The sequence below is a fragment of the Cyrtonyx montezumae genome, unplaced genomic scaffold (genome assembly GCF_038088225.1).
Source record: "Cyrtonyx montezumae isolate F1298 unplaced genomic scaffold, pur_monq_1.0 scaffold_2, whole genome shotgun sequence".
In the NCBI taxonomy this organism is placed as follows: domain Eukaryota; kingdom Metazoa; phylum Chordata; class Aves; order Galliformes; family Odontophoridae; genus Cyrtonyx; species Cyrtonyx montezumae.
This window is the reverse complement of record NW_027071936.1, coordinates 35411613-35437433: the sequence shown is the minus strand read 5'-3', so window position 1 is coordinate 35437433 and position 25821 is coordinate 35411613. Positions and strand designations below refer to the sequence as shown.

The window sequence follows — 25821 nt, the reverse complement described above, 5'->3', positions numbered from 1 at the left end:
TGCTATTGGAGGTGTTATTAAATTCTCTCCTTGGTATCCCTGTTATTCATATTTCTTTTTTTTTTTAGTCCCCTGCTAAATGCTGTTAGGTGGTAGTGATTTAATGCCAATGAAGTTACTCAGGTTGCTCCTTAACTTCCTCTTTAAAGAACCTGGTATCTGCCAAGGTCATTCTCATTTCCAGTGATGAGAATTTGCCATGGTGACAAAATTTCTACACTTATCATACGCTGATGCATAAGAGAGCATTCTAACATCGGCTTTTTCAACTTAATGTTTTCTTTTCCTTTTTACAGTTAAATTGCATAAAAACACTGGCCTTTATCAGCACTTGATATAGCTGACATCTGAAATACTGCACTGATTTTCCTGCTCTTTGTGACAGTATAACAGAATTATCTCAGAAAAGGCTATTTAAAAACATTGCAACTGCTGAGATTACAAACCCCATCTGTGCTGAGACTGTTTAACATTCAGGACTTTGATTTTATGGATTTTGTTTTTTATTAGATTACTTTGCCTTGCCCTTCAGTTTTAGGTTGGCCGTCAGAGCCATTATTTTGTTCCTCTTCCTGTTTTTACAAGTCTGTTCCTTTTGAAATAATACGTAATCACATCTATTTTTAGAGAAGTAATATCTATTTTGGTACAAAGCCTAATTGCACAGTGATTGATTACTTACTGAATGAATCTACTTTCACCTGCAAGCATATCATTTGAGAGCTGACACCTTCCCTGAGTATGTTGAGGATTGCTGAAATGAGGGCAAATCCAGAAATGAACACAGAAATCTGGAATTTACTGGTCCTTTTCAGCACACCAGCAATTACTTGGCTCAAGTCACCTTTTGCTACAAATATTTCCTTAAAAAAACCCACTACATTTATGTAGTGAATATCCATAAGACATCCGCTTGTTTGACTGCTTATGGTTCAATGAGCAGATGTAGATATGCTTCATAATATCAAAAATTTCTGCAGTTTATTTTTTGATTTGAGTATGATTTTTGATCATGTATAGATCTGATGAAGCTACAGTCATTGAATGTATAAAATCTTGTCTGTTGATTGGATGGTACAAATATAATGTAAAGCAGGTTACAAATTTAATGTGGATTTATCCAAATACGTGTTGGTTCAGGCTTGTCCTTTGAGCTGAGAATAAATTTCCTTGCAGTGTAGAACAAGCTCATCCGATGCCATGATAGGATCTTTAGCAATTCACCTGTGTGAGTGGTCTGCTAGATACCCCTGAATTTCAAGAGGAAATTCAGAGAAAGCCCTCAAGACTGTTGAAATGTTGCATTGTGCAGAACCAGGTAAGTGGCAGTGGCCACTCATCACTCAGACACAGATAGATGCTTTTGTCCACCCCACAGATGGACCATTTATTTACTTATTTTCATTTTGCCTGTGTATTAGAACAGCGTTTCTCCATAATCTTCCTCTCAGTAAATGTCTATTTTTGCAATGTATTGAATTCTTGTGCCAATTTTTGGACTTCTGCCCTGTCTGAAGTAACGTTGCCATATTTAGACAATCTAACCCTTCCCTTTGATGAATTTCTATTCCTCCATTATTAGTTTCTTTTAAAATTGGATTGTATCATCTGAAACACATATAGGCATCACAGATTTCTGGAATATTTGTCTTCTAAATTTGATGACATTCTTATTGCAATAATCTTATTAACTGACTCTCCCTGTAGACTGTCCTGTGTGGCAATAGTGCTGAGATACTCTGACCACATAAATCATATCAAATTGATCTGTCCTGATCTTCCTCTGTTCCAAAGTCAGAAAGATCAGCCTGGTGTACAGAGATGTACCTCATAATATGAAGTGTTTCAGCAGATGTAGAATGATTGAGATATGAAGAGCTGAAATGTAAAAGACAAAACAAGGAAATATAATTCTCTCCTCTTTAGCAACTCTAAGGAAAATACCATGTCCTGGAGTCATCCAAAAAACAGTACTTGTCAGTTTCAAAACTTTTACACCTGAGCTTAGAAGGAAATGTGTTCTGTATGAGATCCTACGTTTGTGCTTTGACCACAGCTTCAGTTAGGGGCCCTTGCAAAAGGAGGAGCCTACCTTTTAATCATCAGATTATTTAAAGTGACCCAGATACAGAAAGCAAGGATTAGATAAATCAGTCCTCCCCCAGGCTGATCTTGTTATTTAAAAGCCCTCTGGTTTCCTTTCCTCTCTATCCTTCTCTAAGCTCATTGCAAACACATTAGCCAAAAAATATTTTTGTTTAAATTTGTCCCTGTTAGGTTTGCCGCTTCCTGTTTCAAAATAAAGAAGATATAGCTATTGTGGCCATTCAAAGTATTCTCATCCAGACTATTTTCATCAGATCAAAGCAATCTGTAGAGCAGCAGTAATATGCTTTCCCAGAAATGAGCGATAAGAGATTTTGCTGAATGTCCTTATTCAGTGTTACCAGTGATGGGAGGATTTGGATGACTGTGAGAGAAACGATCTGCTTGTTTCTCTCAGGATGTCCCAGGATTTGCTTTGCCAGGGATTGCTCTCCCTGTGTTTTGCAGAGAGTCTATGGTTTATGGGCCGGTTCGACCTGATTCCATGACCTTTGGGGCAGTGGGACCCATGAACCCACAATATGGAAAAGAGGAAACAGGAAAAGGGGAAAGGGTAGGGAGATGGGCCTAAAAACAAAACAGTGGCAGTGATCTGAGGAGGAAAGCTAATTTACTAAATAGAGTATCAGAATGGAAGATAACACAATATAATACAATATAATTAAATTTGAGGCTAACAAATTAAATAAAATGAGAGAGTGTCCAAAAACCAAAGGCTTTACTCTAATGCTGAAGGTGAGATGGCTAGGGCGCAGTCACTCTATTGGGATAAGCAGAAAGGGAAAAGGGCTGTCTCATGACCTACAAACAGTTTTATCTTTCCCTCTGTTTGGAAAATAGAAACCAAACAGTGAACAGTCCTCTGGAATATGTAGTTCTCTTCTGAGACAGGTATACTCAGAACTATTGATGCTCTATAGAACTGGAGCATTAACTCTTTAGCTTCCAGTGCTCTACATGATATTATGTTGTGGAATACTGATGACAAAATCATACAGCCATGACACAGAGATAATCTTATCTTCAGAACAAGCTGTATTTTGCAGAGTATTTGGTAGTTTATTAAGACAAAAGATTTTAATTTTGCCAACTGGGCATTCTGCTTTTGTCACTATATTCAAAGGGAAAGATTCTTAGCTAGTGTATATCAAGGGGAGTGCTTTAATTGTGTTCATCATTATTAATGTAATAAAGGATCAGGTCCATTATCTCTTTACTGAAAATAATTAGGAATTACCATCTGGAGGATTATAAGAATTTTGAGAGATGTAATACATTAAGCAGTTATTTAAGAACAATGAAATAACAGATTTATTCATCCTCCAAGTTTCAGCTGCCTGATTCTTACAGTGATCGTCAGTTATTGGCAAACAACACTTATTCCTAATCTTGAGGTGTGATTTCAGACAACGAAGGAAGTGGAGTTGAGCAGTAATGCTTAAAGATTTGCAGGGAATTAAAAGATAACAAAGTAAATATTAAATAATGATTGGTATCACAGCATTTATCTGGGACTCTTCCATTTCCTTAGTAATTCATGTAATTAAGGAAAAAATTCCCTATGAGAATGCGTAGCTCATGATGTCCCTCACAGAAGCAGTGTGGTGATCTAGAAATACAGGATTGACTGGCTTTCTCTCAAGGATAATGTATCTGAATGCATAGATTGTGTGTGGAAAGCAAACCCCAAATACTGATTTGGATGACTGCCCAGAACTCAAATGCAAAACTTTGCCTCCACTAAACTGTTGGGCCCTAAACTGTGCCTGGTATCTAGGTTATGTTTCCTGGTGCATGACTAATCTATTCTCTGCCCATTATTCTCCATCAACTCAGTTCCTATTACAGGCTTTCTCTTGGCAAAAATGACGCTTTCAAGGCACAGAACATCTTGATTTCTGCCTGTCTGTGTTTCAGATGGTTGTTACTTTGCTGCTTCTGAGGAGAAAATCGGGGTATTTGAAGCTCCTAAAAAATAATTCTTGTGCTCTTTACATGTGTCTCATCAGCAAGAGGGTGGCTTACAGTAAAACACATTTCCCAGGAGGATGTTCTAGGAATTGCAAGGTGGCAGATACATAGTGTTGCCTGAACCTACCTTCTATCTGGAGTTTTGAACAATCTCTTGTGGACCAACTTGATGAGCAACATAAATCCTGACACCATTTATTCACTGTCTTTACAGTTATTTCACTGGTTAAGAACAGTGTGGCAACCACTATCTGTATAACTAGAAAATTAGTGAGAGGTACTGTTACTTTGTATGTAGCCTTCTCTGTCAGTGCATATCCATTTATTTATTTAAGTAGTACAAATTAGTTTTAAGGTCAGTCATCTCTAACAGGTAAATAGTCTTTCCTTATTTCTTTTGTTTAACTGTTTGGTCCAAAAGTGCTGAATCATTAATGTCTCTAATTCCAGTAATTCCAGCCTTTCTCGTGAACATATTTCTCAGCTTTAATTTTTACAATCTGTGGGACCTTTGTGGCCTAAGAACCTGCTATGTGTAATTAATGTAAGATTGTTACCAAGATGATGAGCTTGTGAAGATATTTTACAGTAGATCAGAATCTCTGAATCTCAGTGGCTCTCCTTTGCCCTTACAGCTATACCACTTTACATCAAATAATTTTATGTTTGCAGATACTTACCTCTAATCTGTTTGTTACATTGAGTAGCGCTTACCAGCTTTGTTAGTAATGTAACAAATACCTCTGGAAAATGAATGTATACTGTGTCATGTGCATATAGATATAACATATCCTCAGTATTGAATTTAGCTAGTTGTTGATGTATCCTGAGGATATTTTTATTGGCTGTTTCACTTACAACGTGAATTTGGGACAAAATAAAAATACCCTCTGTAAAAGCCAAGGGGAGGACTTTATTAGGAAAAATTCCTTCTCCAAAAGAGCGATGGATTTGCTGTCCCTGGTGATGTTCAGTAACCATGGAGGTGTGGTACTAAGGGGCATGGCTTAGTGGGCAATATTGGTGGTAGGTGGGCAGATGAAAAATGTGATGTTAGAGGTCTTTTCCAACTTAATGATTCTGATTTTTTTTCCCCTCTCTGGTGTTGGTTCAGTGTTTCTTGTTATGATAAAGTCTGCTAGGGAACTCAAGGCAGACATAGAGATAAATATTGAACTGTCTTTTGAGCACTGTAATCATATATTTTGCACAAATAGATCTTATGATAAAGCATTTAGAGGTAAAGTCGAGTGTTGTTAAGGCAGTATTTGTCACTCCTCAGTGGCACTGATCTATATTCTTGGTAGGCACAACATGTTCAATGAACTAAAAAAAGCAGTAGTTTTCTAGGAGCTTTAGATGTTTTCAGCTTGTGAGACCCTGTTGAAATGTCTCAGTCTAAATGTAGTTGTTTACAGTCTGAAAGTTTTTTATTGCATTTATTATACTCTTATTTTTGAGAGTTCCAGTTCTGATAGTAAACATGTTATTCATAATCCTGTTTAGTCATGGATGTAATAAAGTATACTTTCCTCCCATCCACCCTTAACAGTCTCAGTTTCATTCTTCTTAGAGATGGGCTTTCTATGATTCAGCTGTTTTGAATCTTTCTCTGGATTTGCTCTCTGTATGGAAAAATAAGACTACTTAGGTTCCTTAAAATTAGGAACATTAAATAGTGTGAATTTTCCTTTTGGATATATTGCAAAATTTGACAATTGCATATTTTCTTATTTATATAGATGCACTAGTTCAAATATTTGAGATTTTTTATTTTTAAATATGGTTTGTGTGACTGCTTTATGGAAAATACATTTTAATGAAAAAGAAAGATGAAAGAAAATAAGTTGTGAAGTTACCACATGCAGAGATTCTAATGGAAGGTAACAAAAAAAAAGTTTAGAAATTTAAGTAGGTACCTTGATCTATGCTTAATTTACCCTATTAGCCAGAGAATAGCTCTTGCTTAGGAAAAAAAATCTCATATCTAGTCCAACCCCTGCCCTAGCAGTGCTACCCAGAGCAGGGTGCTGGAGGAGATTCCATAGCCTCTGAGCAGCCTCTGCAAGTGCTTCAGTGCCAGCACAGTGAAAAAGCAAAAAGTGTTTCCTGACGGTCTTATGTTCCAGTTTGTACCCCTTGCCTCTTGTCTTTTTCTTTCTGTGCATAATGTCCCAGTTGAGAAGGGAGAATCACCTTTTCTGGAGTGTTTATTTCCTCTCCTTGGATGTTATCAAAGACTGAGAGAAATGGCTAGTGAAGTTAGAGTTATCTTCTAACTGCTAAGACGGGATATAGATGTCACTGGTTTGGTTTAGTCTGTGGAAGAATGAGGAAATGGGGATGAACTGTATGTCACTGTGTAAAGATTTAAATGAGGGTCTTGCCATTTACGTCAAGCAGTATTCGGAAGAGTAGAAAAATCCTGTAACAGTTGCTGAATTTGAAAGGTCTGAGCAATGATTATGTTCTTACTGTTTAAATGCTACAGCCATTAATAAGAAGAATTTATTATCTGAGTGTGCTGTCTCATGACTAATCTAAGCTTGTCTCATTTTATCTTATTTGTATTTTATCCTTTGTGCCAGTATCTCTTTCTTTTTGGAACTGGCTTATGTTCTAAGAGTGGAAAAAGCAGGAGGCACAGGGAAGAAAAGTAGAAGTAAGTTCACAGAAGCTTCTCTCGGGTTAGATAAATTGCCAGGTCCTACAAAGGAAACAAGAGTAACCCAGAGAAAAACAAGCTCCTACTTACACAGTATTTTTCTTACGACATCTTTAAATATCACTTGAGAAGTACAATTAGAGAATTGTAGTAGAGGTTACAACAAAACTACTTTTGTTTTCATTTGTAACCTTGAGTGATAGCTTTTAATTTCCTTGATGTGGAGCAAAATTGGAGGATAAAAGATAAACAAAGTCTCAAACCAAAAAACCGATAGAGTAAGATGGAGAGGCAGGTGAGACAACTGGCCTAGGTAGGGCTGTGTGGGCTCCCTGCTGGGTTATTATATCTTGAAGAGCAACTAGGAATGAACATTTGCTTTATGTAAGCAATCATGTTAAATGTAAATTGTCTTTCCTAGTAATTTTAGACTTCTTTTAGTACAGTCTTAAACACTTCTTGGAGGCATTTAAAATAAGATATTTTATTTGAGTTTATGTTAGCTGTTAAATCACAACTCTCATACGTCATCTTAAATGAGCCAAACTAAGGAGAAATATATCTCTATTTTCTCTATTTTCCTCATTAGCATGCATAAATATATATGCATATATATATATATACACACACACGTATATGTATAGATGGGTAGACAATAAGGGCTGCATCTTCATGTGGGTAGGCCAGTCATTCAAACAGAGTGTGATGTTCCTCCAGTTTGGAAGATGCGTGCTCCCAATCATTTGGTAATGTGCACAAAGATCTTGATTCCTTGAAAGTCTGCCCTAAAATGCAGCTAAACTGTTTCTGTGATTTTCTCAATAGTAATCTCTTTTAATAATCTCTGCTTCTTCAAACTGTGTACTTCATTAGGGCTTGGGCAAAATTTAATGATACAAATTCAGAGTCATACAAAGACTCGCCAATTAGCATTAATAGCTTGAAGAATTGTTGAGAGCTACTCATTTTCTCAAATTAGCAAGTAAATAAGTGAATGTAGTAGAGAGAATGTGGCATGAAATATACTCTACTTGCTTAGTGTTAATTTCCCATAATAACTTTATATTCTAGCAATAAACATTTTTCAGTATGCATTTGGGAGGATAATCAGATTTGAGTACTGTGTCCTCATGAGAAATACTCTGATGAAATCATTGTTTGAAAGTGAATGCTATATATCATTACAAAATAATTTCTGTTTTTCATATGATGTGCAGAACCTAAATATGCAGACACAGTGGAAGTACACAGCCAGGCTTTCATGAAAACCAGAAGAAAGTGCATCTCTTCTTTTTGCTGTTATGTTTATTTAGTGTGGTCACTATTTTAACTTCAATTCTGGAATGTTTTGATACAGTATGAGATTATAAGCTCAAGGAAAATTTATTGTAATAACAATTTGAGGTGCAATAAAACTTTCTGCATCCCATTTACATACTAATACAAGCAGGAGAGAGGTTGTTCTCCTTTGCAGTACATCCATGAAACATCATTAACCAGAATGTCTTGGATTCAGTAGTAAACACTTTGGGTAATGAAACAAAAGTCTAGGGTTTTCATAAATTTGTTGAGATCTGGCATCTAGAACTTTGAAATACTTGTGGAACAGGGAAACTAAGTATTGGTATGTAGCTCTTTGAAACTAGAAGATGAGAAACTGGGAAGGGAATTTTAGATTTAAGAAGTAAACGGAGTGGAGAGAGGGTTATGCTTTTGTTGTGGGCATTTCCATTTAAGCGCAGGTCTGTCTGAGAAAGAAACTTGTCATATAGGAGACAGTCAGAAGAGCAGGCACGCCATAGACTGTCAGAAAAACTGCTGAGTGGGATGACACGTGGAAGCCCTGGAGTCCAGGAAATGAGAGAAGGAAGAGCTCCAGCAGGGCTAACAGGTTATCCCACTGGGTAATGCTCTGCCAAGGAGAGGGGTAATGTTGGGAATCTCCTAAAATAGGAGTCTCTGGCCAAAAGCCAAAAGTGTTGAGGTTGAAAACACCACAATTGGAAGATCAGAAGGCAGTTCTTCACTGAGAAAGCAAACTTTACCCTGACAGTGAAAAAAATCGGGCTTGACCTTGCCAGAGGATAAATTCAGAGGAAGCTTTTCAGTATTTTTGTTGTCTTGCAATTTCCAAAATAAGAAAGCTTTTAAGAAAAAGTATATGGTAATTTTAAACTATAAATAAAGTCTGAAGGAAAAAGAAGAGGCTATGATTTTATGTAGGCAAGAATTTCTTTACACACATTCTCTGTAGTTACAGGTAGGACTGTTGCATGTTAGGAGAATATACTTGATGTAGTGTGCAGTCTCTGGATAAGTGTTGGGTGGGAAAGCATATGGTATTTGTAAATGATAATGAAATCATATTTGTGTGTGGTGTACTAATCCAAGGGCTTTTTTGTCCCAATCCTGTTCCAGAAATAAGCTTTTAATCAAATTGATTTACTTTGGCTTGAAAATTCTCATATTCTCCACATATATAAGGTTACGTTAGAGTGTGTTTCTACTGAATTTGCATTTAGTTTGTCTAACTTGGAAGTATTATCCAGGCCAGATTCTTGTAAGTAGACAAACTCACTGTATGGTCAGAAATGCAGCTTTTATTTTGTAAGACTGAGTTCCTTTATGTTTGCTACGTTTTACGTATTACAGAATTTTATGTAATGTATTAAGCCTTTGTCATCTCTGCTCAGCATGTCATGAGATACAGACTTCATATTCTCCAGAGGATGTCTTTGGTTAAGTTAATGTAATAAAAGGATGAAACTTTTACTTTCCTGTCGTCTTTCATAAAACTTTGTTGTCAGCTTTACCATCCCTGAGCCATTGCCAGCAATGTAATGAGTGTGTCCACTGCTTCCAGAAAAAGTCAGAAGAAAATGAGTATGAAAATGTGTAGACTTTTGTGGCTTTAAATGACATGAAATGTTACCATATTAAGTTAAACATACTTAAGTTTTCTAATTATATACTTCTAACACTGAAGTTAAAAAGCATGAATACATTTTTAGTTGTGCATTAATTTGGGCTTCAATAACGTTGTTATATTCTGTTTCCTCACTACATTATTTTCTCATATGTTCTCCCTAGAATGGTTTCACTCCATTATACATGGCAGCTCAAGAGAACCATATTGAAGTGGTGAAGTATCTCCTGGAGAATGGAGCCAACCAAAGCACAGCTACTGAGGTGACTTACATTGTTCTTTTTTTTTTTTTTTAACACCAACTCTTATTAACTTTTGCCTTTATATTCAGATCACTTAGAAGATTTCCAGATGGAGTATTCTGAGAGCTTTCACTCATTCATTTAACTGAATTGTATTTATGGATCATTCCCTTTTTAAAAAACTTTTTATTTTTTTATTATTATTATTTTTAACAAACAAACACATTGGATGGACAGACTGTTCTGGAAATTATTAGAAGCCAAAGGATGAAATCTAGCCTGAATTATTTGAAAGGAAAACATCCACTGACTTTAGTGAGCCCAGAATTTTCACCTTCAGTATATGCCATTTCTCATTTCAGCTTCTTTGATACATTTTTGAAAAATGAATGAGACTTTGAAAAGTGTTCCCAAAAGATGTAGAACTTACAGGAAGCTAAGGTGGTCTCACTGAAGTGGTATTGCCAAGTGAGTCAGGAACAGATTATTCATAGGGTAAGCATAGAGGAACAGCCTTTCCTTTGAACAGTCACTGTTACAGATTTACACCTCTGACAAATCCCTTGAAAACTGAAGCATCTAGGAGTGCCGCCACCTGATGCTATCTTTGTGCTGCTCCTCTACTTGTACAGTAATATCTGGGCAAAAATCAGTGAATAAAATTATTATAGCATGTATCTGCCAGTCTTGGCTGGAGAGGAAAGGGTCTCATAGGGAAGATAAATGACTAACGTGAATTACATCAGTGAGCTTAGCGGGCAATGTTATGTTTTATCCTCACATGATTTACTTCTACCATCAAGTCACACGGGTATAAATGTGCTCAAAGAGGGTATTCGTTGCTAGGATCTGAATTTCACTGCCTGCAGCAACTTTAAAGCAAGCAAAGCAGATGCCAGTGCAAGAGATGAGTCTTCATCTCAAGAGCTTCCTTTTGCAAACGAAAGGCTCTTGGGACAATGGAGGAAACTTCCAGATAATGAAGAATATGTTCCCCTGACTTCCTGTTGCTTTGCTTGGCCTAATCTTTTGCTCTCAGCTAAGGGAATGAGTGACCAAACTCTGTGCTACAAAGCCTATTGGCTTTTTGTTTGATCTGTAGGAACGGATGCACAATGTAAAGTAGTAACAAGAAAGTGCCTCCTCTCTCAGAGAGCTTTTGCTGGTGTTTCTTTCTTTTCCACAGTCTGTACAGGAGCTTTCCCACTCCAGATTACCTTTGTGAATGGATAAATTCAAGATGATGATGCTTTTATGCTTGCTTTCCTTTTGATTAAACTGACTTGCTAGTGTTAACAGCTGCTTTACTATCCCTTCTTTCAGTGGTTACTGTACTGTACTGATGTATTGTACTGTACTGATGACAGCTTCTAAAATAATCTTCTTGAGGCCTGCGTACACTGAGATTGCATTACACCACAGCCTTCTGAAATATGAAGTCCTACGTGATCACCAGGCAACTTGGCAGAAACACACCCTTTGTGACTGAGTCGCAGGGGATCTTCGGCTCTCTCAGGGCCCAGCCTGGTTGCAACATGCAGTCACCTGCTCTCAGTCTTTCACCAAATAACTTTTATTAACTGTGATCAGTAGCAGTGATCATTAGATTATAGGAACTGTGAAGATTATGAGGTTACAAGTAATGTGGCCTCTGAACACAGACATCAAGGCATCATTGGAACTTGTAGGATTCTCTGACTTTGTTTAAAAAAAAAAAAAAAAAGGCAGGGGAGGAGAAAAGCCAACTGCCCTACTCTGAAGCTGAATCCAAATCTATCTTTTGTCATCACAAAGGTCAGATCTCACTTTTGTGGCCTGAGAAGTAAGGCCTGTCTGTCCCCTTATCACTTACCTAGATAAGTTTTGGTTTCAGATCTTGCTCAGGTGGTGGCTTTAGTGATGTGATTACTGAAACCTGCATTCAGTAGAAGACTGAGCTGCTGTCTGCTTTCACGTGCCCTGAATTTAAGCCTCATGAATGGAACAAAGGAATGATACATTGATAAAGTGGGACAGCATCAAAAGACTTTGAGGACGTTCTGTTTGACATCAAATACGGGTTGTTCTCACGTGAGGAGGTGGGGAAATGAAATACTTTCTCAGGGTTCCTGTTAGCCATGCTTCTTACAAGAAATAGGAGAGAGAACGCAGAAAGTGCAGTAGCTGCTCAGAGAAGGATGGAAGATGAAGCGGGACAAATCAAATGGTTGATCTTGACTTTGAAGCTCTGAAATAGGCACTGCCTTTGGAAGTACTTTATTCCCTCTATTTAACGTTTCCTTCACTCTTATATATGTATAGGTCCAAAATCAGAGTCAGGATGATCTGTTTTACAGGGCCTCTAATCCAGGATTTGTTCTTATGTTTCCAGAGGCAAAAGGCAAATGCATTAAGCCATTTCAGCACCTAATGGAGCCCCAATCTCAGAATTATCTTTACAGTTCAGCTGTTTCATCAGCTGTTCACCACTTTTTATTTCACTGTACAGAAGTTAATCCCTATTAGAAAGAAACTTTCAAAGTATAGCTGTTACAACACTCCTACCCACAGTTCAGTGCAAAAGGGAGTGAATATTATTTACTAGGGGAAAAAATTGCTTTGGCAATTCTTCAGATGTTTCTTTCTGTATGTTAGCTCTCATTCCTTCCAGCTTTTCCTTATTTTACATTTTTCTATTTTCCTGTTCCTTTTACACTGTGTCCACTGTGTCTTAATTAGTTTGTTTAATCATTTTGGCCATAATCAGGTCTTTAGTTGTTCCTCCTGATCTAGACATAGAAAACTTTGGTTTATTTCCTACCCTATTCATTGCACTGTTATCTACTGAGCCTTCTTGTTCCAAGCTCAGTTTGCCGTCTGCATTGTTCCTCATGGTTTAGCTGCCCACCAGTCTGGCATGTGATCACAGCACATGTGCACAGCATGCAAGACTCGAGCTTTTAGTTTTATTGTTTTAGATTTACTTTTATAGATAAGGCACTACTTCAGTTGAGATAGCAAGTTTTGAGCCTGTGATATGTTTTAAAGCACTGGGAATCTAGGGCATGTGTGGTGAAGGAAGACATTTTGAAAACAATTTTAAAATAAAGCTAAAAATACAAAGGAAAAGAGAGAGATTTTTCTGGCTTCCAGAAATAAGGTTTTTCCACTCAGAATGTTTTACTAAATATTAGCTGACTTTCATGAGTGTTATAGGCCATATATAAATTAGAATTCAGAAGGAGAAGCAAAAGCATCTGGAGATGTATTTTCTCAGAGGTGTTCAGAAACAGAATCCCTTTGCATTTTTCATATTGACCTCATTGTTCTCTACTTTTTATAAAAATGTTGCTAAAATACATGTTGTGGTCCATTTTATGATGAGTAATTAGGAAAGATACTGTAAAATGATCCTTTGCCTATACTTAAACAAATAACGAACAAAACTTTGAAAAAAAGCATTTTTCTGACGTGTTTGAAGTCATATCTGGATGAAAACATTGTGCCTCTGATGTCATTTCACTGGTAAGCATTGTGGTGCAGAGGTGGAAAAAAACAGCTGGTGATGTGCTTAGTATATTTCTGTGCAGTTCACTGAAGCTCTGTGTCCTTCATCTCACTGAGTACATTTTGTTTTCTTCTCTTTCAGGATGGTTTCACTCCCTTAGCTGTTGCTCTGCAACAGGGACACAATCAAGCAGTGGCTATCCTGCTGGAAAATGACACCAAGGGGAAAGTGAGATTACCAGCTTTGCACATTGCTGCCAGAAAAGATGACACCAAATCAGCAGCGCTCCTACTGCAGAACGACCACAATGCCGATGTGCAGTCCAAGGTAACATGATACTGTCCTACAGGAAACAGGGCACTTGTGGCTGAGTGCCAATGGGCAGCTGGCTTTTGCTTCCTTCATCTTAAGGGTTAAAGGTAATTTCTTCAGTGGGGGAAGATGAGTCACTAGACCAGTATCACCAGTAAAGTTTCTGCTTGTGCCATGTTTAGCAACACAGTAATTACAAGCTACATATTTTTCTGCTTTTTGTTTATATCTCTCATTTCAGTGATAACCAACTTTCTCTTATAAACCAAAGAAATAGGAATGGAAGCAGAATCACTGCTTCACTGTCAAATAGGATACTGGTTTATTGCCTGTGGGAAGATAGGTTGTATTTAATGTTAATGCATGCTTGAATGGCTTTTCCCATTATAACAGCATAACTCATCTCAAAAAGCAACTTAGTTCTTGGTTTTGCAGCTGATCTTTAATATCTTTCCTCTTTTTCCCAAACCATGCTGCATCAGATGATGGTGAATAGGACGACTGAGGTACCGAGATCAAACATTTTTAATTATTCTTTCTGTTATTTATAATTATTTTCTCTGCTCGGTGACAATATTTATTGTTTATCACTAAAAGTGAAGTTATGACTCTTTTTAATCCATAGCATTTTGTCACTCAGCAAACCTGCTATTATTCATTCTTTGTCTTAGAATTCATTTTTATTTGTGACTGTCACTGTATTAAGTAAACTTTTCAGAATTTGCATTCAATTTAAAGAAATCTGAAGTGAGAAATGAAGTTAGAATACTGAAGATGTTTTTCTAGCTGCATTAATTTAATTATGAGAATGCACTTACTTGGCATAACTAAATTAAGGTGTCTGGCTCAGCCAGAAGCATCATAAAATACATCTTCAGTAGAAAAAATAATTGAATCCTCTAAGGTAAAAAATACTTGTTCAGAGCATCTGTTTTTTATTTATTTATTTATTTTGCCATTGCTCTCATTACGACCTTTTCAGTAAAGTTTTCAGAAGTCCTTAAGAGATAACACATAATCAGAATTTCCCTTCAGTAGATAGTACATTTTTTTATGCTGATTGTGGACGTAATGACTCTCTGAGCATGTCCGCTAAAAATGTTATGTCAAATCAGCTAGAACTGTGATTTCTCCCCTAGTAATTATTGTCACATTTAGGAAAAAGCACTACTTCCAAGAATACAGTCATTATTTGAAACCTGCCGTTTAAATAATCATTTCTTTGTTAGAAGAAAGAATGAATTTTGAATGCATGCACTTATGAATATGCTCCACATTTGGTGTGCACACATGAGCAAATTGCTATGAGGCAACCTGCAGTGGGAATTGAAATGGTGACAGCTTCTTGCTGCCATCTGCCTATGGAGATGTTTTTCACTTACAGTAAATGTAAGTGTAAATCTAAGAACCTTGCATTTGTCACAGGGTAAATACACGTCCCGAGAAATTCTATTAATACAACATAAATTCACTCTATATCTTAATACGGTATTGTATTTGTGTGCCTATATCCTCAGTAAACATTTTTCCTGTCAATTTACCACAGCAACAAGTCCACGAATTTAATGACTGGTTTTACTTTGACCAGAATCACCTGAGAGATGGCAAAAAAGGTTAATGGAATTAGGTTAAAATTATATGCTGATTGCTCTATCTATCAAGAATAAAATTGATTTTAGGGTGCAACATCTGCCTTTATTCCACATTTTCATACACTTATTTTATACATTTGTTTATTCCATAAGCAGTTTAAAATAATAACTGGTACACTGAAAGAAATGAAAATAGTTGAATATACAGTACAGTCCAGAAGCCAAAAGTATTTCTCCTTCCCATAACTGCCAGTAAGACTGTAAGATCTGATCAAATCAGTGTAAAGCTCTTCAGGGAAACCTGAAAAACAGAGGTCCGTTCTGCTTGAATTACTTATGAGACTAAAAGCTTGCTGGTTGTCCTACTTTCTTTTTTCTTCTGTTGTCAAGTAATTCTGAATCTTGTAGTTGAAGCATGTTTTCTGTTGTATAGATTGCAAAGTTTCTTCAGATCCTTTGAGATCCAAAATGTATTTAAAACTAAATAAGTATTGTTCTTATAATACGCTGCCTGCTTAACAAAGTTTTGCATGTAGATTAAGCTCCTGGTATGGAACAACCTCTGCTTTCTTTTTTTTTTTTAAAAAAAAGGAAATGTGTTGTCAAAATTTGTAATTTTTAGACAAGAGTCCAAGAACTTGTGTTGACTTTTGGACAAAAATGCTGAACAGATGCAGGCTAAAAGACCCATGTTTTTTCTGAATTGTAATAAGGAAATTTCCTTTATTTTCTTAAGGATGAATAATATATTAATGTTTTCTGTTATGAAAGCTACTGACTTCTTACTGGTCTGCAAAAACTGAAAGAAGGAAGCTTTTAACAATCTCCCACATGAAAACTACATGCTTTTCCTGAAAAGACTTTGCTATATCATAGGTGAACTGGATAAAATCAACACAATTATTTGCCAGCAACTTTTAAAATCAAGTTCTAGTTAAGCTGATTATATTGTATAAATTGATTTCTATAAATAAAGACTGTTTCCTTTTGTAGAGTGGCTTTACACCTTTGCATATAGCTGCGCATTATGGAAATGTCAATGTGGCAACGCTTCTGCTAAACCGAGGAGCTGCAGTGGATTTCACAGCAAGGGTATGGAAGAGTTTTTGTCTCTTTGAGTTGTAATAGCCTATGAAAGTAGGGAGCATGTGTTTGTGTAATTCCTAGTCAAGAATAAGTGAGGAGCAAAATAATGCTGAAATTTTGTTGTGTTTAAAGATATATATATTTTTTTCATTAATTTTTTAAAGTTGCTTCCATGCAATGAAGCAGAGTCCTGGGAATTTATAGCAACCAGTATTCCCAGCTGATGGAAGTAGGCTCCTTTGACTTATTCTAGAGTGCTGATATGCTCAGTATGTGTCAGCTCATTTTAGCTTTCTTGTCAGCTAGATACACTTCAGAAATGTATTGTTTTCTTCTTGTCTGTTAAAGATTCTATATTTACTATAGCACTTTACTTTTATATTTTCACATTTAAATGTATTTTGAAATAGTAACGTAAGGCACACTGCCATACAACGATGTGAGTACTATTTTATCTCAGACTACTATTTTAGGTAAGCTACTGCAGAGCTGCATAATACAGTCTATATGCTAAACATGTTTACTTAGTTTGAAGTATGACATCTGGTTCTATAACAACCTCTGATCATCTGAATATCACTAAAGCTACTGGATCACAATTTTCTGTTTAATTATGCATTGCCAGATACACTTTGAATTACTTTAGGGTTCTACCTTTCATGCTGACTTCCTCCTCTTGCCTATCTGGAACAGCTGCTAATATTATCTCTTTCCCCACCCAAAGCATTTACAAGGACTTTCAGCATAAACAGGACCTACTCCTTTACATTATTTACATTACACTAATAAGATTACTTTGTCCAGGATTCATGCATTCATGTAATATGTGTGTTGCAAAGATTTAAACGCATCAGTGTTTTGTGAATATTGATTCATTGGGACTCTGGTGTTTGTTTGTTTATTTGTCTGACTCTGGGACTGCGATGTTTGCCGCTTTGGCAGATGTGCTGCTTTGTTTATAAAACAGTGAATAAAGACTCTCAGAAAGGAGTTACTAACTCTAGCTTATATGGTGCGTGCCTAGGTCTGATGCCCAAATTCATTTTCGTTTATTCTCTATTACTGTGATTGTATCATTTTTGTGATCCAAACACAAATTCACCACCATCATACACTTTCAAATCTGTCATGCTCATTGTTTGTTCTTTTCATGGTGTAGAATGGAATCACCCCACTGCATGTCGCTTCCAAAAGGGGAAACACAAACATGGTGAAGCTCTTGTTGGATCGTGGAGGGCAGATCGATGCCAAAACCAGGGTGAGTGCTTCTATTCCCTGAATATGATGTTGTCCCTTCTTGGGAATGGATTGGGATTTTTTTACTTGCTTGGTTTTTTTTGTTGTTTTGTTTATTTTTAAGCCAAAGACTGGGAACATCAAGATTCATAGCTAGGCACTCTGCTTCACTAATTGTGTTTTATGTTCTGTCCTTAAAGTGAGACATTAGATTCAGCTGTTATAATCGACTCAGAAAAACCAACAAACCCCAAACCAAAAAATATTCAGCTGAACAGAGCTCCAAATACACTAAACATTGCTTCTTCAGAAATATGCTGTTTTGAAATTTGGACTAAATGTATATGGTGGCTCAAAACATAATTTTAAAATAAATATTTTTGTACCTTTTTTTTGTATTCAGAATCCTACCTTTATTTTCAGATTGTTTATTTTTTACACACTGTTTTCTGTGGTGTTGGATTAAAGAATGGCAGACATTGATGAGCAGAAAAAACTATTTTCTTCAGTCTCCTGTATAGTCTGCCTGTGTCATACAAGTAAATGCTAATGAAAGTCTGACATTCCTGAGAAAAGAGCTAAGACTGTTAGTTGGTTCATGTCACGTGGCACAGACATGCTACACAGTAGTGGGATCTAAGCTTGACTAAGCCTTTTGGTCCCCTGACTCCTGTTCGTTTGTGCCAGTCACCATGAAAAGGAGAACTGTGTTAGTGGACTTAATATTGAAGAGTCAGCACTGGGAGCAAGTAACATACTCTGCTCCAGCAACACATGACCTCTTCTCTGGATTAAGCCACGGCAATACTTTGCTCTTTATTCATTCAGGGCAAAAGAAAAACCCACCACTTTGTATGTGCAGGATTAGCTAGTTATTTAAAATTGTATTTTGGAGCCATCTAAGAAAATGTAGTTGTTATCTTAAACTGAATATCACAGGACTTGTCCAGGAAAGCTGCTGGTTTTTCAGAACTGATCTGTAAAGTTTTATCTCCAAGTAGTAGATGGTGTTTCAGAGCATATAGTTTAGAGCTGTATATAATATATAGTTTCAGCCTAAAGCAATATAGCTTTTATTTAATAAAGTAGAAAAGTAGGAGATATTGCATTCAGCTGCCCTTGTGGTTCATTCAGCTGCAGCTGTTATATTTTTATTGATTTTGTTAACCACTTTTTGCTTCATAAGCCAGGAATGCAACTATGTATGTGAATATGATTTCTGATTTCTTTTCTCTATTTATCTATTTTTTTTTTGAAACTGATGATGATGGAAGATTAAAGCTCTTGTGAAGGTTTGCAGTGAAATCATCCCTGGTTAAATTCTCCATTATCCTATGGTAAAAAGAGGCATAAAATTATAATAACGCGCCACAGTAAGGATATTTCACATATACGTAAGCACAGTGGTCATACTGAAATAGGACACTTTAGCTATGGGATGACAGTATTGAAATGATCTATTTCTTGATCAGTATTTAGATACTTGTTTTGGCCAAGCTGGCCTAGGTGATTGTAAAGGACTTTATACATTTTATGGGGTCTAGTTATATTCCATTTTCCATGCACCCAGAAAGGCTGATGTGTACTTGTGAATTAAACTGAAAGAACAGGACGTTGCCCAGTGTAGGTGGAAGGCAATGTCTTGGCTTTCTGCCCTTTGTCAGCTGCTACTTTAGCTCAAAAACTGCCAGCAGAAAGGGATCAGTGGAAATGATAAAGGTGTCCTGAAGCACATACATTCCAGTTTGCACAGGCTCAGCAGCTTCTTGTTGCTTCCATCTTCTACCTTCCCTTTGCTCAAAGACACGCAGTGGTGGTTGGCTGTGTGTACTTTCCAGTGGGGGAGATTCCAGAGCTTTGGTTCTGCTGTCATTGTCTCCCCATGCTGTGCTGTTGTCTCTGTGCCAGCTGTTTATGTAGTCTCGGTGTCCTTCTTTTCTCTTTGCTTTGTGCGCATGCCTTGTGCTTTGCTATGGCCATGAGTATGTAGGGTATTGAACAGGTAGGTTGTGTGTTGCATGCTGTGCATTTGTGTGTTTTGTGCTTTAAAGGAGAGACTTCTGCCTTGTCCTCCTCAGTACTAACATGCCTGCCTTTTCTGTATTTGCCTTTTAATTTCTCTTAATGAACCCTTGCATTTTTCCAGTGGGTCAGATTCACTGAAAAACAGTGGAATTAAATGCACTAGTTTATTTCACTGCTGGATAGCTTGGGCTTTTATTTGTCACTTTCATACTGTTATCAGATAAGCACTTCGGTTGAAGAAGTAGTCATTTGTAGTCAGATATTTGATGATGCATAACTTAAGAAGCGAGAAGTTATTTTAACAGATCTTAACTGAGGCCCAGTTCTTTAGCTCTACGCAGTTAAATCTGTGAAATCTTTGATTGTTAGAAAATGTTGAAACAAACTATTAGGAGTTGATGTTTCGTCTAAAGGAAACCCTACACAAATTAAAACCTACATTCTTCAAAGTGAGTAAATAACGAATGTGTCCTACAGTTCTGTAGTTACTGTTGCATGTCAGAAAAAAGCCCTACTTACTTCAGGAATTAACTATTTTTGTTTTGTTATATTTCATATTTTCAAATTTTTCTCAAGATATAGAATTGCAAGTAAATCCATTTGTTGCCTTTATGTTTTAAAACTATGTTTTATTTATTTTTTTAATATATTTTACAGGTTTTCTTAACCATTTTTCTCAACTAACAACTAAATAAATTCTTAAAATGTGGGATTTCATTTCTCTTTTATATTTTATATAAAACAAAAATATAAACTCCATTTCCAGTGGTCTTCATAGGAAACTTTTATTAGTTCTGTCAGTTACATTTGTAGTTGCGCCATTTGAAATTTACGCAAAAGCTTTGTCTAGAGTTAAATGGTTAACAAGTAAAATTTCATATGCTAAAACATTTCATATTTAAAATCTCAGTCAAATATAGAATCTCTAAAATTTCATCTGAATAAGGACTTCAGGGATATGTTTGTAAAATACGTTAAGATTTAGCTAAACTGCTGACCTGCACCTTCTAATATTGTGGAGCAGTAGATCTGGGTTTTAGAAGCAGACTTTGGCTTGGCATCAGCTGCAGAAACTTGCTCTCTAAAAGATGGTGGAAATCAATTTTGATTAAATTGATGTCATATGATCAAGAATAATGTGTCAGTTATCAATTCTGACTTTGAGAGAAGGAAAGCATTTACAGCTTTCCTCAAATGTACAGAAGATTGTTATGGGGATAATTATTTTAGCATTTACACAGAGCAATTTCAGCATGCCAAAAATAGATTTTTCTATTATATTTTTCTGGTAGTAATAACAATAAAGGTAATCAGGTATCTTCATGAGATTGACATGTCACTGTTGGAGGGGTTTAGCAGTGCAATGAAAGCAGTTCTTGGAATCTGTCTCTTTCTATATATAACATAGGAGAAAAAAAAAAGAGCAAGATTGTGAGGCTTTTTGAGTTTTTTGTTTCCCTTTTTACTTTTAAAACACAGTGTTCTTCATGGTCCCTTTACACACCTAACTGGTATTTCCGTTTCTGTGTGACTACGCAAACACCCTCAGAAGGTGGGAACTGCCTACCTCAGATGCTGAAGTTGTCACACAAACTGAGTTATTTCTGTTAGATGTTGCCAACAGTGAAATTCCATTTTTCTTGCACCGTGGTTATTTATTTATTTACTTACTGTGCTGAATGAGATACAGACATCCTTTAATACTCATTCCAGGAACCTATTGAGGTTTTTTGTTTGTTTGTTTTTGTAATAGCATCTCCTGGCAGAACAGATGTGACTGTCTGCATTTACTGCATAGTTGTGGGTTTCCTGTCACTAAGCCATGTTGTACTGAGATCCTAACACTGCCTTGGGCCAATGCTCTGGTTAGTGTTTATTCCTGCAGTAAAGCTGCCGTGACATTTTCTCCTGGTCTTAGCAAATGCACAGAGCACTAATAATTCACCAGTAGTATTTGCCACTCCTAAAGGAATGTTGGATTATAAATATCTAATTACAGTGCAGATACTGGCTATAAAAAATTTAGTGGATTAAAATAATGTTTGCAAAGTGTGGGATGATGTTCTCCTGATCACCTAGGCAAGCTGCATAGGTAGTGAGCATTATTTAGAACTATTTAAGTTGATATTTTATTACTCAGGCAAATACATGGTATGATTTTTTGCTATATTTTTCAAATCCTTGCTTTGAGGGGCATACTTGGAGGAATACTTTAAAGCATGTTCAATTATGTCAAGACTCTGAGAGCTTAGAACAAGAGATATGCTTGCCTTGTTCATTGTTAAGGACGTGGTTTAACAGTAATGTGAAAATGAACAGTTGAAAAGTTCTTCATGTGTTAAGCATGTCTGGACCATTATTTTGTGTCAAACATACAACAGTAAGATTTCATTTTGTTCTTGTACAAATGAAAGTATGCAACTACAGTTTGGAAGAATTCTGTGATAATTTGGCTTTTGACTTTCAAGTGCTATCAACAGTCTTCATTTGAATGAGCACTGAAAAAACACTCCTATTAAAATACTGCTCACGTAATTTCCTATTTTCCCAAGACTCTCTTGTAAGCACAGTTTCTTACTATTTCAGTCTTTCTGGTAAACTGAAGTAAAGCATTTTAATTACTATTAAATGACCTAATAATTTATCTGCTCGAGTTCTGCAGTTTGGAGTCATGCAATTAAAATGGAATTAAAAAATAATTTTGACTGTTAAAAAATGACCAGTGATTGATCTTCAGGAAAAAAAAGATAAAAGTTTAATTTCTATTTTGTGACAGACTTGAAGAGGAAATTAGAAGTGATAGAATTTCATGTCTTCCATGTGTGCAGTGTGAACTGTAGTTGTTTCAAGCAGTGACCCACCTGATAGATACATTGCAAAGACTGCTATTAGAGAACCACATACTGGAACAATTGAATGCCAGGTGCAGGAAGTCACTTGGAAATGAAAGCAGTTAACTTCTGTTATACATATTATTTGAGATGAGAGGGTAAATACTGAACTTCTAAAGACATAGATAACATCGAATTTCTTATCTCTTTCTGTGCTTCAAGTCTGCGTCTCTTCAACCCTATGTTATATGTCCATTCAAAGGACATGTTAGTTACTTCAGTCAGTATGTGTTCTTCATACTACGTGATGTACCAGCTTGCAATAGAATAATTAAAAAGGGGTGTAGGCCAACTCCTGCAACAGATATCAGAGCAGTGAGAATCATTGAGCAGACTCATTTGGTACAGCACTCTCTTGATGCTGATTACTGTCAGCTTGTCCTCATTGTATTATATACTAATTCTACTACAGAAGCTCTCTTTTCAGTTTCCTTCATCTTTGAATAAAACATAAGCTAAGGTATTAAATGTACAGTAAGTTTTTAAATATACATACTGTATTCTCTAGTGCAGAAAGTGGAAAGAGTGTTATAAGGGAAGATGGCAGAGCTTATTGTTAGATTTGTCTATGGGGGAATTGAAGATAGTAAATGATACATGTTTATAAAATTTAGGACAGAATCTAATAAGTTATATATTTTTTAGTCAATTTTTACAGGTAGCTATAGGTTAGAACAAAGGCGAAAAGGATTTTTATTTTTTTTATTATTATTATTATTATTTTTGAACAATTTAGATTTTTCTTTTCTTTTAACTAGACTTTCTTGTGAAGTCCAGGTGTTTCTTGTGTTGTATTGTTCTTTTTTTTTTCTCCTCCAGGGATTTTTTTTATTTTCTCCAAGGCTTCACACAATTCTACCTTTCTTTTGCTATTCAATTAAATAGAGTAACATCAAAGTCGTTATGCAGATATGGAGTGTGAACATTCCACCTTGGTTAAAATGTAGAGTACAGAAGGCCAGAAATGGGAAAGATACATGAAATAAATTCCTTTCTAGAAATACATTTGAAACATATTCTTGCCATAGTAATGCTAATAGGGATTGTGTATAAACCTTTCTGGCAGTGAAATGCAAATATACCTCAGTGGTGCATTTAAAGGCTTGATTTAAGCACTCTGAAGTTGCAAGGAAGGAAGAAACAGATAAGCTAGTTATACACAATTCCTTTATGTTGACCAGATTGACTATGTGCTGAACACCTTTTAAATCTGTTTGTGGGTTTCATCTTCCATCCGTTGAATTTCGTTGCAAAGCTTCTGTGGAATTTAGTGATGCAGCAACTGCCTCTGAGATAGCAAGTGCCAAGACACACCTATCCCCACCATGTTTCTGAAAAATTTCTGCAAACAGTAGATAAATAAGGGAGAAAAAATCTTCCCAGATCTCACTTCCTCACTGATGTGAAGCTTTGTGCGCTGCTAACTCCAAAAGCTGCTCTGTGCTTACAAAATTGAGGATGAGAGAGGATCTGCTTCTTGGAAGTACCGTTTGTGGAACATGAAAGGGCTGAGTTCGGGTAACCAAAATGATGTTGCAATACAGAGCTACTTTTAATTTAAGTGTGTTAGCAGGAAAAGTAAAAATAGAATGAGGTAGAGTTCCCACAAACTCCCATCAATACAAACAGTGTATCTGCATATGAGGGAGCGTCACTAACACGTAAGAAAGACCATGTTACTGCATTTTTGCTACCTTTTTGACCTATAAGTAATAAATCTATTGCAAACATACTCGTAATCGGGCTGCTAATAGATTCTTCAGAAAGCACCCTGGAGTATAGCATCTACTTCATCTTAAGACAAGCAGTTTGTCTCAATGAGAAAAGGTTTTCTTTGTGATTAAAACTATCAGTGTTTCACATTTATAAATGTAACGTTGTACCTGTTGAATCAATATTGGTGACTTTTCTGAGTGAACACTTAAAAATACCAGATTCTAATGAGATGAAAACTTGAGTTGTGAATTTCATTTTTTTCTGTCACTTGGCACTGATATTTGTTCCCAAATGCTTTTCTTGTTATATATTTCCAGTCTTTTTCTGTATAAAATTCTGATGGTATCAGAATTACTTAGAATGCATTCTCCTGTCTTACTGATGCATCTTTTGTAATCACTGTTGTGATGGTTACTAAACAAATTAAAAGAAGTCTTTTGGTACAAGATAGTGTTCTGCAATGGAAAAAGAAATGTTTTGGAGCTCTCACATTTATTTTAGCTAAGAATTGTTCTCTATCTCAGAAATGAAATATTTCATTCTCTCTAATTTTTCCAGCATGGATGTATCTTATTTCATCCCTGCATCAAAAGCAATCCAAAGGACAAATGTTGATTAATGAAGCAACCTTGGCCCAGCATACATTACACTGTGAGGCAATATAATCTCAAAGCCATGGAGAGGAGAAGGACAGGAGGAGGCAATGCATGCTGACATTATATCCTCTTTGATAAGAGATTGCAGCACAAAATGGAATTCTCTGAAACTGTAACCTTAGTGCGTCCTTCACTGATACAATTTGAAAATAAGGAAGAAACTTCATGTTGTGGAGCCAGCTTCAGTCAGAACAGTCTGCTCAGTGTGCCAGGATGGACATGGGGGGAATGTACTCATTCACTTTCTTATTTTGCTCTAAGGATGGACTCACGCCACTCCACTGTGCTGCCAGAAGTGGACATGACCAAGTTGTGGAGCTGCTTCTGGAACGAGGTGCCCCACTGCTTGCAAGGACCAAGGTGCGTGCCTTATTAGAAGAATATGTTAATGACAATATTTAACTTTCCAAAGAATGTTTAATGTTTCTGGAAGGATGAGGAAGAAGACAGGGACATTTTTGATCTGCCAAATGAAAGGTATCAATGGGGAGAATGATCCAAAAATAAGATTTGCTTACCAAATTTGGGACTATATTTTCAAAATGAATTCAGACTAAAAACAATACAGAGTACAGTTGAAATCACTTTACTTTTGTGGGTTTTTATGGCCATAGAACATAAAGATGGAAAAGCTGAGTCAGTCACTCCTGAGAGATGATTTGTGGTAGATATTTTCCGATTATTCATATAGACTACCTAGGACCTGTAATTTTCATACCTGAACAATGGTTGCAGTGTGTTTTTACTGATATCTAAAAAGTATGCATGTAAGATGAATGCATTTCCTGTCTCTTTGGACGAACTATTTAGAAAAAGGCACTTGTAGCATAATAACAAACCCCAATGAAGAACACTTCACTTCCAGCAACAAAGGTCGCTGGTATCATTAGTTGCAAAACAGTGCAATAGA

At 36.3% G+C, this 25821-nt stretch overlaps 1 protein-coding gene across 1 annotated transcript in view; it reads left to right on the top strand.

Moving 5' to 3' along the window:
- The window catches only part of ANK2 (ankyrin 2), a 149943-nt gene that overhangs the window by 28124 nt on the left and 95998 nt on the right, over positions 1 to 25821 (top strand). Inside the window, exons 5-10 of the mRNA XM_065736857.1 lie at positions 9833 to 9931; positions 13539 to 13724; positions 14192 to 14215; positions 16295 to 16393; positions 17547 to 17645; positions 25173 to 25271. Of these exons, the coding sequence (XP_065592929.1) occupies positions 9833 to 9931; positions 13539 to 13724; positions 14192 to 14215; positions 16295 to 16393; positions 17547 to 17645; positions 25173 to 25271 (606 nt within the window). The remainder of the gene's footprint in view (positions 1 to 9832; positions 9932 to 13538; positions 13725 to 14191; positions 14216 to 16294; positions 16394 to 17546; positions 17646 to 25172; positions 25272 to 25821) is intronic.